The 15390-nt window shown below is 37.1% G+C and overlaps 1 protein-coding gene and 1 pseudogene across 1 annotated transcript; one reads left to right on the top strand and one right to left on the bottom strand.

Annotated features, from left to right (window-relative positions):
- Positions 1-8569, bottom strand: part of LOC131806956 (uncharacterized) — a 107397-nt pseudogene extending 98828 nt beyond the window's left edge.
- An 836-nt stretch (positions 8570-9405) lies between these two features.
- Positions 9406-12511, top strand: LOC101898068 (osteopetrosis-associated transmembrane protein 1). The gene is made up of 4 exons (XM_005178990.4): positions 9406-9788; positions 11492-11676; positions 11831-12008; positions 12064-12511. Exons 1-4 carry the CDS (start codon positions 9476-9478, stop codon positions 12294-12296), a joined length of 909 nt encoding a protein of 302 aa, XP_005179047.1. The 5' UTR covers positions 9406-9475; the 3' UTR covers positions 12297-12511.
- Positions 12512-15390: the final 2879 nt, after the last annotated feature.

Below are 15390 nucleotides of genomic sequence, written 5' to 3'. Positions count from 1 at the left end.
GGAAAACCACAAGTTACTATCGTTAGAGCACTCCAACATTTAAATGTGAATAAATCTTTTGTGTCTCGTACCATCGCTAGTTACCGTGATACTGGTAGCGTAGCCCGACGTCAAGGAAGTGGAGTGAAGAAAACCCCCGTCGCAGTGGCCGAAAAATGGCTTATGAGCTGAACGTATCGCAATACTCCGTTAGGCAAATTTTGAAAAATGAGCTCGGGGTAAAGTCATTGAAATTCCAAAAAAGTGCAAGAACTTACTCCGCAAGAGAAAGAAAATAGACTAAAAAGAGCTGAAGAATTTGGTTTTCTCCGATGAGAAAAAATTTGTTGTCCAGCAGTTTGTAAACGAACAAAATGATCGTGTCAGCTGAAAATGTGCACCTTCGGTTTGCCACCAGAACTCAAGCGCCGGCGGGTGATGGTGTGGGCCGCCATAACGACCGATGGTCGCTCTCCGTTCGTATTAATCGACCGTGGCATCAGAATAAATGCCGAATATTATAGCGAAAATATACTGGAGGGTGTATAAAAGCCTTGGGCACGCAAACATTTTGGCCACAGACCTTGGACATTCCAATAGGACTCAGCACCAACGCACTCAGCACGCGCCACCTAAGAATGGTTACAAAATGAGGTTTCTCGCTTCATTTCCAGCGCACAATGGCCACCACAATCTCCGGATACCAATCCATTGGACTATTGTGTCCGGAGTATTTTGGAAAGCAAGGTTGACAAGGTTACCAAAGTGTCGATCACCTCAAACAAGCGCTTCGCAGAGCAACATTTGGGCAGCGTTTCATTGCCCGTTTGAAAGCCATAATTCGTGCCAAAGGTGACCAATTCGAACAAATCTAAACTTATTCTAAAATTTGATGCTATTTCCGAAGATTTTGCTTTCATTCAATAAAATTAAAAAAAATGTAAAAATTATGGCGTTTGACTTTGTTGGAATTTTTTTATCTCACCCTGTATATCCAATTTAATAAGAAATCATAAATTCCGATAAATTCCACATTCATATCAGATTTCGCATTAAGAGAAATATTTAGATATAGCAACTTGTATAGAATCGCCGACTTGTTTCGCAAATTATGACAGATATAAATATTGGAAATTGTTAGCCTCTGTGGGTGAGGTACCATAAGGAGTTGGCAGATATCTATCATCATCAGAACCGATTTAGCGTTAACAAAAATGTTTGGATGTGAGAAATTTGAAGAGAGTTGGAAGCTTACTTGGTTTTATGAGATTTTTTTTCAAAATTTTGAACTCTTTGTGGGGGAGGTACCGGAAGGAGTGGACCAACATATCCCATATTCACAGCATATCTCGTGTTAGTAGAAATAATGTGATATGTGAAATTTGTAGAGAGCCGGATGCTTATTTCAGATTTTATGATCGCTTTGGTTATTCAAAATGTTGACCCTTTGTGGGGGAGGTACCAGAAGGAATGGTCCGATCTCTACCATTTCTATAACAGACCTTGTGTTAATGGAAATATTGAGATACACTGAATAGAATCGAATGTTAGTTTCGCGTTTTATGAGCTTCATGGTTATTCAAAATATTGACGCTTTATGGGGAGAAGGGGACCGATATATTCATACTTTACACCAGACCTTGGGTTAATTAAAATATTGTGCTGTGTGTAATTCAAAGATAAACGGACATCACATTTTATAAAAGTTATAATTATTCAAAATGTTGACCCTTTGTGGGGGATGTACTTGATGGAGTGGTCCGATATGGTCCCTTTTCGCACCCGACCTAGCACTGATTCAAACTCTTGGATTTGCAAAGTTGGATCAAAATCGGATTATTTTTTCTCTTTGTGTGCAGTAAAATATTTTTTTTTTTTTGAAAATTTTGACCTTATGTGTGGGAGGTACAAGAAGGGGTGAACTGATATTCTCCGAACTTGATCTAAGTTTGACAATAATATTACGATGTACCAAATTTGGAACAAATCGAATATTCCCTTCGAAAGTTGTCGTGCGCACCAGCTAGGCAGACGGACGACAGACATCTCTAGATCGGCTCGAAATGTCTTGAAACCGATTTGGTCCAAAGAGACCTAGGGTCTAAAACCGTTATTTCGTTTCACGTTTTGGCCTTATCAAATTACACATACCCTCTCTAGCCATATGGCTGAGGGTATATTTAAAATTGACATGGAACACTTATTTTCGGTTCACCCTCTACGTTAGGGCAATGAAAACAAATTTTATGCCTGTTATCATTAATTCCGAAAAAGAAAAACACCGCCAGATTTATTTCTTGTTGTATAATTTCCATCCAACTATTGTTGCACAACTTGCCGTTGTTTATTGATATTGGCATAGAGTTAAGAATGTATAAATAACTTGCATCGCGAAGAACAAGAAGAAGAAGAAAAACGTTAGTTACAACATGTCGTGCGGCAGCGGCTTAAACTTGTTTGAAATTCATTCGGTTTTTTTGTGATTCTGTCTTCTCACATCGCATTCTTGGCGAGGGGCAAAAAAAAAAAGAATTTGTTAGTTTTTATTTTTCTTGCCCTCCCGCCAGACACAAACCCAGCATCGTTTGCTGATATCAACAACATTCAGATCCGACAACAACAGCAACGACGACACCAGTTATGTTGCCTACCCACATCCACAGTGCTAACCTACCTCACTGTGGAGTCAATGGGGCATTATCGTTTTACTCTTCGTTTTCTCTTCTTCTCCTGATGCTGTTGTTGTTGAAAGGTTGCCGGCGAGCCAGCGAATGGATTTCATTGCAAGTGGCTGTGTTGTAGTGGCGGTGGTGGTGATGGCAGTGCTGCCCAGAGTTGTTGCAGGCCCAGGAAAGTTGATTTTCGCATTGCACCAGACAGCCAGTCAACCAGCCAGCCAGACGACGCAACGATAACGACAAATCGAACGCCAAACAAAAAGTCAACAATGAATGCTGTTTGTTGTGTTTTTTGTTTTTGCTTCTCCTTTTCATTTACAGTTTTCTTGCATTAGACCAAAGGCTCCAAAGATCAATTTCAATGGTACAGATTTTTGTGTTTTTGTAGTTCGGCTTTGGAATTCCACAGAACACTACGGCGCATTAAAACCGCCCATTTTCAAATACCAACTACATTACGAGTTTAGAGTGGTTTTACGGAGTGGGGTGTACACATTTGTGTGAGAGAATAAATATATTCAGAAACCAAGTTTTGTCTTGCCGCGTATTTGATCCAAAAACTATGTTAGTTAATTGTAATGCACACATACTTGCCCGACCAGTTCTTGGAGGATATTAGCCAAAAAAGGAGGAGAAGAGAAAAATGACTAAATATCATAATAAATATTACAAAATAGTAATCAGCATTACAAGTTCTACTTTTTTGTTCGTTGGCATAATAAGAGTTAAAACGCGTCTAACGCTCTACATTAATGCATCGAAAACGGAACTGAGGCTCTTCATAAATGAACCAGGATGTCTCTACGTTTTGAGGGCCTATTTTAAGATGAGTACAAATTCCAAACGTAATGAGAAATACATTCCCATTGCATTAGGAAAAAGAACTTACTTCTATCGTACCAAGTAATTAGTAACGGCATCACAAGCTGTGCACGTCCGACAAGCCTGAGAGTTTGCTGCTTCGTCAATATACACAATACACAATTTATATATACCCCCAACATTTGACCGTATATCTATCTGTCCATACTTTTAGATATTGGATAACAATGAAATATATACGAAATAGGGCGATACAGTAATGAATGAATGGATAATTACATCTCATTTTATAAGTGTTATATTTTTATACCCTCAGCCATATGGCTACAGAGGGTATATATCATTTGATACGGCAAAACGTGCCTAGTCGAAATAATGGTTTTAGACCTAGGTCTCTTTGGACCAAATCCGTTTCAGAACATTTGGAGTCGATCTAGCGATGTCCGTCCGTCCGTCCGTCCCTCTGTCTGTCTGGCTGGTGCGCACGATAACTCTTGAAGAGAGTATCCGATTTGGTCCAAACTTGGTACATCGTAATATTTTTGTCAAACTTAGATCGAGTTCGGAGATGGGCAATATCAGTCCACTCCTTCTGGTACCTTCCCCACAATAGGTCGAAATTTTCAAAATATATATTTTTTGCACAGAAAGAAAAAGGATAATCCGAATTTGCTCTAACTTTGCAAATCCTAATATTTGCATCAGTGCTAGGTCAGGTGTGAAAATGGACAATATCGGTCCACTCCATCAAGTACCTCCCCCACAAATTGTCAACATTTTGAATAATTACAACTCTCATAAAATGTGTTGTAAGAGTCCGATTGTCTTCAAATTTCACACATCCCAATATTTATATTAACCCAAGGTCTGGTGTTAAGGCGAACAATATCGGTCCACTCCTTCTGGTACCTCCCCCACAAAAGGTCGAAATTTTCAAAAAATATATACGTTTTGCACAGAAAGAGAAAGGATAATCCGAATTTGCTCCAACTTTGCAAATCCTAATATTTGCGTCAGTACTAGGTCAGGTGTGGAAATGTACAATATCGGTCCACTCCATCAAGTACCTCCCCCACAAATGGTCAAAATTTTGAATAATTACAATCTCATTAAATGTGATGTAAAAGTCCGATTGTCTTCAAATTTCACACATCCTAATATTTGTATTAACCCATAGTCTGGTGTGAAGGGGGAAAACATCGGTCCACTCCTTCTGGTACCTCCCCCACAAAATATTGAAATTTTGAGTACCCATGAAGCTCATAAAATGCCAAATTAACATCCGATTACATTTAGACTTGGCACATCTGTCGAAATATGTACATCATATTTTTGGGTCCGATAGGAAATGGGCTATATTGGCCCATTCCTTCGGGATCTGCTCCATAGAGGGTCAAACGTTTGAATAATCTTAACACTAGTCAAAATATATTTAGATAATCGAACATAGGCTAAGGGTATATCTGGCGGCAATACTGACTAATACTTTTTAACTGGTTTTTTTAAATTTTGACCCTTTCTGTGGGAGGTACTAGAAGGAGTAGACCGATATATCTTCACTGCAGATCATGTATTAGTAGAAATGATGAGATGTGTAAAATATGAAGAGGACCGGATGCTTTTTTCGGAATTTATAATTGTTTTGGTTATTCAAAACTTTGGCCCTTTTGGGGGGGGGGGGGGGGGGTTCCAGTCCATCTACCATCTTTATAACAGATCTTGTGTTGATAGTAATACTGAGATGTGCCAAGTCTAAATGGAATCGGATGTTAAATTCGCATTGTGTGAGCTTCATGAATATTCAAAATGTTAACCCTTTGTGGGACAGGTGCCAGAAGGAGTGGGCCGATATATTCCAGATTTTGGGTTAGTAAAAATATTGCAATGTTTGTAATTTGAAGACAATCGGACTTTTACATCAGATTTTATAAGATCTATAAGTATTCTAAATGTTGACCCCTTGTGGGAGAGGTACTCTAGTTTAGTAAAAACTCTTCAAAAAAAAAAAAAAAACAATAATTTGACTATAACATCCGAACCGATTTAAATGTGATCACTTGGTGGATAGATATTGTCTATATTCAGGTCTATACCGGGTATTGAACCCAGACTTTCGGGTCAAAGGGATCTCGGGGTCGTCGCCCATGAAAAAAATCGTTTCTCGGAATCAGGGTATAAATACATACCACTTCGGAAAAATCGAAGAGTTTTAACTAACCTAGAGTTGTTCTCAAAATTGAATTGTCTTTTCTCATTCTTTGCAGTAAAATATATTTTTTTTTGAAAAATTCGACCTTTTGTGAGGTAGGTAACCTGAAGGAGTGGACCGATATTGCCTGTCTTCATAAATATTACGATGTACCAAGTTTGGACCAAATCGGATACTGTCTTCGAGAGTTATCGTACGCACCAGCCAGCCAGTCAGACAGACGGACGGACATCGGCTTCAAATGTCCTGAAACGGATTTTGTCCAAAGAGATCTAGGGTCTAAAACCATTATTTCGAATAGGCACGTTTTGGCCGTAACAAATGATATATACCCTATACAGCCATTGGGCTGAGGGTATGAAAAACATTTAAATTTGGGCCAAACTTTTAATACCTGAAGGACCTGCAAAATGTAAAAAATACCGCCAAATATTGAAAAATGAGCTCGGGGTAAAGCCATTAGAATTTCAAAAAGTGCAAGAACTCACACCGCAATAGAAAGAAAAAAGACTCAAAAGAGCTAAAGAGAGAGAGTTGCTTCGCTTGGCCGAAAGTGGTGAATTGCCGATTTTGATTTTCTCCGTCTCCGATGAGAAAACATTCGTTGTCCAGCAGTTTGTAAACAAACAAAATGATCGTGTTTACTTGCCAAAGAGGTCGGCTGAAAATGTGGACCTTCGGTTGGCCACCAGAACTCAAGCGCCGGCCATGGTGATGGTGTGGGCCGCCATAACAGCCGATGGTCGCTCTCCGTTCGCATTAATCGACCGTGGCATCAGAATAACAGCCGAATATTGCGAAAATATTATGGAGGGTCTATTAAAGCCTTGGGCATGCAAACATTTTGGCCGCAGACCTTGGACATTCCAACAGGACTCAGCACCATCGCACTCAGCACGAGCCACCCAAGAATGGCTAAAAAACGAGGTTCCTCGCTTCAGTTCCAGCGCACAATGGCCTCCAAAAAATCCGGATACTAATTCGTTGGACTATTGTGTCTGCAGTATTTTCGATCACCTCAAGCAAGCGTTTCACCAGGAATACCGCAGAGCAACATACGGGCAGCGTGTGACGGTTTCATTGGCCGTTTGAAGGCCAGAGTTCATGCCAAAAGGTGACCAATTCTAAACTTATTCTAAAATTTGATGCTATTTCCGACAATTTTTGCTTTCATTCAATAAATTTTAAAAATTATGGCGTTTGACTGTGTTGTAGATTTTTTATCTCATCCTGTACTTTGAAGGATTATGTGAAAAATAGAAGTCTCTTCCATGAAATTTAATCTCAACAGTCCTTGCTTTATTTTTATGAACACTTTTAGTCCAACTGCCTGCTTCTTTTTCAAAGCCATCGAGTCGATTATTTATTTTTAAAATGTTACCCATCGGGAACAAAAATAGGTTCGATATATATATTTGTTGTACTTCCAGAAATCGCCTCCTACCACACATATGTATATACGTTCTTATAAGTATTTATGTAGAGATGTTTATAAACGTTATCCTGTATACAATACATAAAATCCTGTATTTGGTTTCCGGATTGTCGAGCTGGCCACTAGTGCGCAGACTCAGACATGTAACGGGATTCATTAAACTATTTACATTTGTTGTTTTGCCTTGTTTTTGGAGACACAAACACATCATCGCCATCCCGGAGAGGCGTATATGTACGTCTATGGATATGATGGGTAGTAAAAAGGAAGAATGGTGCGGTGAATACTATGAACGAGGTCTTCTTCTTCAATGGCTTCGAATGGAAATGCCGATAGAGTAAGAAAGAAGAATAAAATAGAACATGAATACAGAGATAGGAATAGGGATAAACTACACACCTCACCTTGTGTAGGGGAGTGAGGGTATGCTAGGTATTTAGACTTACCTTTGAATTGGCGTTGTGTTTGTCGGATTATTTTGAAAAGAATAATACCACAAATGCATTCCCCAGCCAAGTGGTGTCTGTTTATCTACAATAATCCATCGATTCGCCAATGCGAAAACCCAAGGATGTGTAATGAATATCTGCGAAAGGATATCGAGAGCATTAACTGCAGATATATTGGCTGCACTAGGAATTTTTCTTTGCAAAAGGAGTGGCGTTGTCTCCGTGCACTCCTTTCGTTGCACTACAAATATACATACGCACGTACATACATATTAGTATTATGTTGTTTTTTTCCTTTGAATTTTCTTTTCTCACTTTTATTCTATGTACACATAGAGATATTGGATAAATTTTGTACTTAATACCGGCTTTTGCATTTTATGTATTCCATTCACCTTTTCTTCTGTACCGAGACTTTTCGCAAACGATGTCTACACTGAAATATATCCAATTGGAGCAAACTGCATCATTCATTCATACATCCTTTGTTACACTGAGGAGCCCTGCAGAGGAACAGAGCATTTTATTTTTTCCCGATTCCAAATACACACACACTAAACAAATTCCTCTTTTTAGCTTAGCACCGAATTTGATTTTGCACAATCGACAGATTAACAATTGATTTTTTAAACATTCAATTTTGGCTTTGCTTGATTTTTCTTCACAAAAACTCCCTCCCTTGAGGTTTAATAAATTACTCCATGTATGGTTGGTCGGTCGGTCGAGAGGGGTTGTTTTTTCGGTATCAACTCCCTTTTTATTTTAGCCAGTCGTATAATTTTGTTTGTTTTCTTTTATTACTCGAATCGTTTTGGCAAGTATTGCCTTTATATTTTCTTCATTATTATTATTAACAATTATTTTCTTTAATAAACTACACCGTCACAGCAACATACGTCCAACTCGTTCAAAATCAAAATTCAAATAAAAATTTTCAAAGAGAACAAGAGAGTGAGAGCGGTTGTCGGGCTTAGAAAACAAAGTCGTATTGGGATGTTGGAGCAACGGCGTCATAATGTTCAAGTTGCGTACAAATGCATTTTGTAAATGTAATAACGCCTGTGTAAGTACGCCCATGTAATAAACATGAACTTTTGGCTGACATGTGTGCTTTATTTATTCATAGCGCGTTTAAATACAAAACAAAATTATCCCGATTAAACTACATAATCTGCTTTTACAGCTTAGTCTGGATTTCCCACGAATGTTTCCGCAAAGGCGTTCTTTACAAGTAACGAAAAAATATAAAATTTTGTTTATTCATGACAATACTTTGAAAAATCATATCATATGTTTACAATTTTTTTTTTCAAAATTGTTCATTTGACATTTCATTGTCAAAATTTATATTTATAAATCCATTATATGCACACAAACCGGTCGTGCAATGAAATTTGGCAAGGTAAATTACAGAAAATGAAATGACTTAGTGAAGTAAATCTTTAATTGAGTACTTCAATATAAAATAAACGATTTGCCATGGTAGAAAAATATAGGTAGACGCATCGACACAGCTGCTGGGACAATGAACTGTCAAACCATTTTTGGAATTGAAAATGTTGAATGAAAAATTATTTAAATTTGTAAAAATTGTAAGCCTCGTAAGAAAATATTTAAAAATCTACTCAAATCTACTCATAGATATTTCATAATTAATGGTCGAACAACGAATAGAGAGCGAATAAGGTGCATAAAATAAAGTTCTTATGTATGAACATTTGTCTTGCTAAACCTCCATGTGAACAGTTCATAAATCTAATTGAAACAACAAGTAATCGACTTTTAATGGTCGATAATCGATAAATTGGTTTTTATATTCCTAATCGATTTGTTTACTTGGTTTTCATTCTAAACTTTACAACATATTGGTCGTTTGTTTGTTTGTTCATTCGTTCTAAGTGAAATGATTAAATTTAAATTTTTTATAATTATTGGAATATTATGCATCGCACAAAGCAAGGCCGACCAATGCAAGAAAATATTGCGAGAACTCGCTAATGCCGAGGGTCTTTTCTCCCATTGCGTTACTACGCATTCTGTCCCGGTTACAATTTGTGTTGGTTGCAAGGAGGCATTCAAATTGATGGATGAAAATTATACTGCACTAAAAGATACTGCCAATTGTTCCGCGGAATACTTTGATAAGGATCGGGTCAATCTAGTGGCAGCAACTGAAGAGTCTCTAAACAAACTATGGACAAAGGCGTACTGTGATGGTAATATAAAATGAGCTGCAGGGCACATTAAATGCATTATGTACAATAAGGGGGATTAACCCTTTTTTGAGTATTTCTGCGAAAATAGACCTGAAGAAATTAATCGAGTTAAAAATGTTTGCGACGGACGCAAAACAATTTTCAGGGAGCTGCTAAACTTAACGGCCAATTTGTTTAAATCTTTTAAATTATTTGTGATTTTATGAATCTGGTGAAACCGTGATTAGTCACACATTATAAGAGTAGTCCGAACACCGTATGAACGAATATTGGTTCATTCATTTTGCATCGGTATGAAAATCAACGCATATATTTTACGTCTGCAAACACGTTAAGGTACCCTAGTGGATCATACGGGAAATATTACCACAAGCAGACTTTGATAACACCCTAATCATCATGTATTCAGAAACGTAAAACTTTTAACTACGATAACTGGGTTTTCGTTATGATATTGAAAAAAATTCTCAAAAAATAGATTCTCGCAGGTTCTGGAACAGAGCAATTAATTGTATATTCAACTTAAAATTCGAATTATTTAATTTTAATTAGTAAAAAGTTTTACTAAAAGTTTTCTGGAACAGACCAAAAAAAAAAAAACAAATTTTTTTTGTCTTTAGATTTTTGATTCGAATTTCAAATATAATAATTCGAACAATAAATGGAAAGAATCGAATTACATATTTCGAAATATCGAAAAATGCAAAACAAGCAAGGAAGGGTTTACAGAGAGAAGTATAGTTAGCATGGTGGTCTGCTTAGCCAGGCAAATTTTTAGATGATGATGGAATCTCCGTCTGAGAAGAACGTTAGATCACCTATCTTCCATTTACCGAACAACCTATGTATCTTGCTTGACAGCATGGGACATCTGCAAAGTAGACATTCAAGTTCTCCTATAGATTACCGCCCAGATGGCTTTAGATATCCTGCAAACGATTTCCAAACCCCAACTTCTTTTAGTTTCATAGATGAGATTTTTTGAAGCAGCTGGCATAAAAGCGATTAGGAACTACGACCCAGCTAAGCTTAATGTAATCACGTATTTCAATAAGGCCTTTCTTGCAGTCAAGGTTCCTGGCTTCATTTCCAGCGCACAATGGCCACCAAAATCTCCGGATACCAATTCGTTGGACTATTGTGTCTGGGGTATTTTGGAAAGCAAGGTTGGCATTAAAAAATATGCCAATATGTCGATCACCTCAAGCAAGAGCATCGCCGGAAATGGCCCGCAGAGCAACATTCGGGCAGCGTGTGACGGTTTCATTTGCCATTTGAAGGCCATAATTCGTGCCAAATGTGACCAATTCGAACAAATTTAAACTTATTCTAAAATTTGATGCTATTTCCGACACTTTTTGCTTTCATTGAATAAAATTTAATAATTATGGCGTTTGACTCTGTTGCAGTTTTTTCTATTTCACCCTGTATATATTTTAAGTATTCCGGCATGTGATGAAAGCAATTTCGACTCGTTTTGGTATAAATCGATTAGAATTATCACAAAATTTGAGTAAATCTTTTGTAGAAATCGCGATTGGATTCTTCCAAAGAAATATCAGGATATCATTCAAGGCTAGTAAATACACCAACATAAAATCGAATCGGTTTCCATCACCTGCTTGCTTCATATTAAGGCTTCCTTTTCGTATGATATTTATTTCGTACCTATTTCATGATTTATATTATCCCTATTTTTTCAGATTGTTACGTAAATGATAACCTCGAGACATTTAACAATTTGAGTTCTGCTTTCGAAGGCTGTATTGGTATACATAAAGATAGTCCCTGTGACAGTTGTCTATTGGAGTATAAAAATTTAAATAGTTTTTATTTGGAAATGGATGATCATAATAATGGCCAAGTTTGTTTCGATATTCAAGATTCGGTAGGTATAAAATATAATAATAATAATTATTTTAATTAACATTTGGTTAAAGATTTCTTAATTATGACACAAAAACCATTTGACAGATTTATCCGCGTAATTCAGCACTTTTCACAACAAATTGAAACCATTAATATTTTTTTCTGGTTTTCAGATGAATCGCACTCGACAACTGTGGTCTAAAACATATAAATGCTGTCGCAGAGAATTCAAGATGACTCTGTATTTGGTTACTTTGAGCATAGTTTGTTGCCTGCCCATACTATTCTATAGTGGCACATATTTTTTCACCAAGTGGCAGGAAAGAGAGCATGGAATGCTTTCCAATGAAGGTATGTGTGTTTGAGAAAAACATAAATTGCTGACTTTAATTCCGATTCATTCTAGATCCCCGGATAACACCGTCGTCATCTTCAAATTCCCGAGTTGGCATTACTCCGAATATACCCAACGATTCCGTGCCATCAACATCGTCGTCGGCCGTTGTAAACAGTAATCCTGTCGTAACAGCAGTCAGCAATAATACAAATTCACGTAGAAATTTTAAGAAGTTACAAGAAAGTGACGACTCCGGTCAAAGTTCTGATGATGAAGTTTTACCAAAGCCGAAATATGGTTAAAAAAATTATTTTATTTTCCTTTTATACAAACTTTGAAATGTATATATTATTTATATTCAACATAATCATATTTTCTCCTACCATTTCGATTTCGAATCGCTGGCACTACAAAACATTTTTTCACCCAAGCCATAATATTCCAACACAATTAAAAAAAAACTTGTTAATTTTTTAAATAAAAGAAAAATTTATTTTTCCAGAAAAAATCTATTAAATTTGTTCCTTGAATTTCTGCAGCAGTTGGTTTTGTAACCATGAGATCATCCACGGGGTAGCTGAAACAAAATTTATAAAGATAATAAAATTCCTATTGCAGTTCGTTTTATTAAAAAATGTCCATTGATACACAATTCCTTCGAAAAAAAGTACGACGATACAGTTGTGGAAACCATGTTAATTAATTATTGAAGAAAAAATCGAACGCACAGTTAATGAATGGCATTCAGGAGGAGAAAGGATGAAATCAAAAATTAGATCAAAATGTCATGCTTCAAAAAACATACAAATGGCGAAGACGAGAGAGGGACAAAATGTAAAATTGTGCCAAGTGTAAACCTTGTAAAAAAAATATTGCACATTATCACGGTAACACGGTAATATCTCAAAGATAAAGCATTTGGATATATCCACCTCAAATCTCACATTTTATGAAAGTTAGAATTATTATGATATGGGAAGTTTGAAGAAAATAGGGAACAAAATTGCAATATTTTGGGGGAGGTACGAAAAGTAGCATTTTTCACGCTCATGACCTAGGTGTAATACAAATAATTTTGCTAAAAGATGTAGAACTCATTACAAGCTATAAATATTGTATTCTTAAAAAGTCCCTTAGAAACGTGGCAAAAATCATAAAAATACCGAGTATTAAGAAGTTATAAAGTTAAGTTATTATATGGGGGCTATAGACAAGACATGGACCTATACAGAACATTTTCTGTTAAAAACGAAAACTCCGCTTAATAGATATATCTAAAATCATAAGAATACTAAATATCTATAGAGACCAGTGAAATATGGACCAATATAAGTGACCATTATAAACCTTTAATGCCAAATTTAAAACAATTCCGTTGAAAACGTGGCTACAAAAACATTTTGGTGAGAATTTTCCAGAAAAAAAAATTATTCGTCATGGAATTCAAGCGTGATAGTGTGATTTTTTTATATTTGGCTGGAAAACCACAAGTGGCTATCGTTAGAGCAACAGAATTTAAATGTGAATAAATCTTTTGTGTCCCGTACCATGGCTCGTTACCGTGATACTGCAAGCGTAGCCCGACGTCAAGGAAGTGGACGGAAGAAAATAGCAACATCAGCAGAAATGGTTCGAAAAGTAAAGAATCGACTTGATCGAAACCCGCGTCGATGATTCAATATGGAAATTTCTATTTTCATCTGCAAATGAAAAGTAAAGAATCGACTTGATCGAAACCCGCGTCGCAGTGGCCGAAAAATGGCACGTGTGCAGAACATATCGCAAAATTCCATTCGGCAAATATTGAAAAATGAGCCCGGGGTAAAGCCATTCAAATTCCAAAAAGTGCAAGAACTTACACCGCAACAGAAAGAAAATTGTCTCAAAAGAGCTAAAGAGTTGCTTCGCTTGGCCGAAAGTGGTGAACTGCCGAATTTGTGTTGCTCCGATAAGAAAACATTCATTGTTCAGCAGTTGGTAAACAAACAAAATGATCGTGTTTACTTGCCAAAGAGGTCAGCTGAAAATATGCACCTTCGGTTGGCCACCAGAACTCAAGAGCCGGCCATGGTGATGGTGTGGGCCGCCATAAAAGCCGATGGTCGCTCTCCGCTCGTATTATTCGACTGTGGTATCAGAATAAATATAAAAATCGCGAACATATTCTGGAGGGTGTATTAAAGACTTGGGCAAGCAAACATTTTGGCCGCAGATCTTGGACGTTCCAACAGAACTGAGCACCACCACACTCAACACGCGCCACCCAAGAATGGTCACAAAATGAGGCTCCTCGCTTCATTTCCAGCGCACAGCGGCCAAAAAAAATCTCCGGATACAAAGCAACATTCGGCAGCGTGAGACGTTTTCATTGGCCGTTTGAAGGCCACAATTCGTGCCAAAGGTGACCAATTCAAACAAATCTAAACTTATTCTAAAATTTGACATTTTTTGCTTTCATTCAATAAAATTAAAAACAATGTCAAAATTATTTCGTTTGACTTTGTTGCAGTTTTTTTCTCACCCTGTATATAGACCATTCTCAGTTAAAAACGAAAATAGATATAGCTAAAATCATAAGAATACTAAATATCTATAGACACCAGTGAAACATGGACAACGTGGCTAAATACCGAATATCTAGAGGTACCGCGAAACGAGGATTTATGTGGACAATTATTCAGAAAACGCTGAGAAATAAAGGGTGATTTTTAGCTGTTATATTTTTGCCAACACTACTTTAAACAGTGCATTCGCACATTCAATACGGATTGAGACGGCTACACCATCCTAAACGAAGTCGAGGCGAAACTACCCTGGTTTGTCTAGCTGACGTACTTCCGCTGCGGTGGATGGGGTGGATTCCGAGGATCACATTCATACTCGGAACCCCCCCCCCCCCCCCCAGGGTAACAACATCATCCCTGTCACCTTACAACGAATGAACAACTCCCTGTATCGTTATATGGAAAGTACTGTTGTATTCCCCACCGGAGCTAGAAACCATTAAGAACTAAAAATACCAATTTTTACACAAATCTTTGGAAAAATGTGGTAAAAATAATGGAAATACCGAATATAAATGGTACTGTTATATGGGGGCTGTACCAAAACGTGGTCCTATACATAAAATAAAATTTTTAGACAAATCCGTGAAAAATATGGCGAAAATCATCAAAATACCGAATAAAGGGTGATACCGTTATATGGCGGCTATAATAAAACGTGGACCGATAAATCTCAATTTAAATACCAACCATCCTAGACACAATACAAATTGTTGTTCCACATTTTGAAGCTCTACGTCAAATAATGTGGTGATTTCAGACAGACAGACATCGCTAAATCGACATAGAATTTTATATATGGGGTCTACGACAAATTTAGCATCAGCCTTTG

Source organism: Musca domestica, unplaced genomic scaffold, assembly GCF_030504385.1.
Source record: "Musca domestica strain aabys unplaced genomic scaffold, Musca_domestica.polishedcontigs.V.1.1 90, whole genome shotgun sequence".
NCBI classification, from domain to species: Eukaryota; Metazoa; Arthropoda; class Insecta; order Diptera; family Muscidae; genus Musca; species Musca domestica.
Note: the sequence above shows the minus strand (reverse complement) of the source record. Positions and strands in the feature narration are given on the sequence as shown.

Excerpts from the sequence above, each read along its gene's own strand:
- LOC101898068 (XM_005178990.4), top strand. The coding sequence starts at position 9,476 with ATGATTAAATTTAAATTTTTTATAATTATTGGAATATTATGCATCGCA. Across the intron at positions 11,677-11,830 it reads GTTTCGATATTCAAGATTCG|ATGAATCGCACTCGACAACT; the intron begins GTAGGTATAAAA and ends TCTGGTTTTCAG. Across the intron at positions 12,009-12,063 it reads TGGAATGCTTTCCAATGAAG|ATCCCCGGATAACACCGTCG; the intron begins GTATGTGTGTTT and ends GATTCATTCTAG.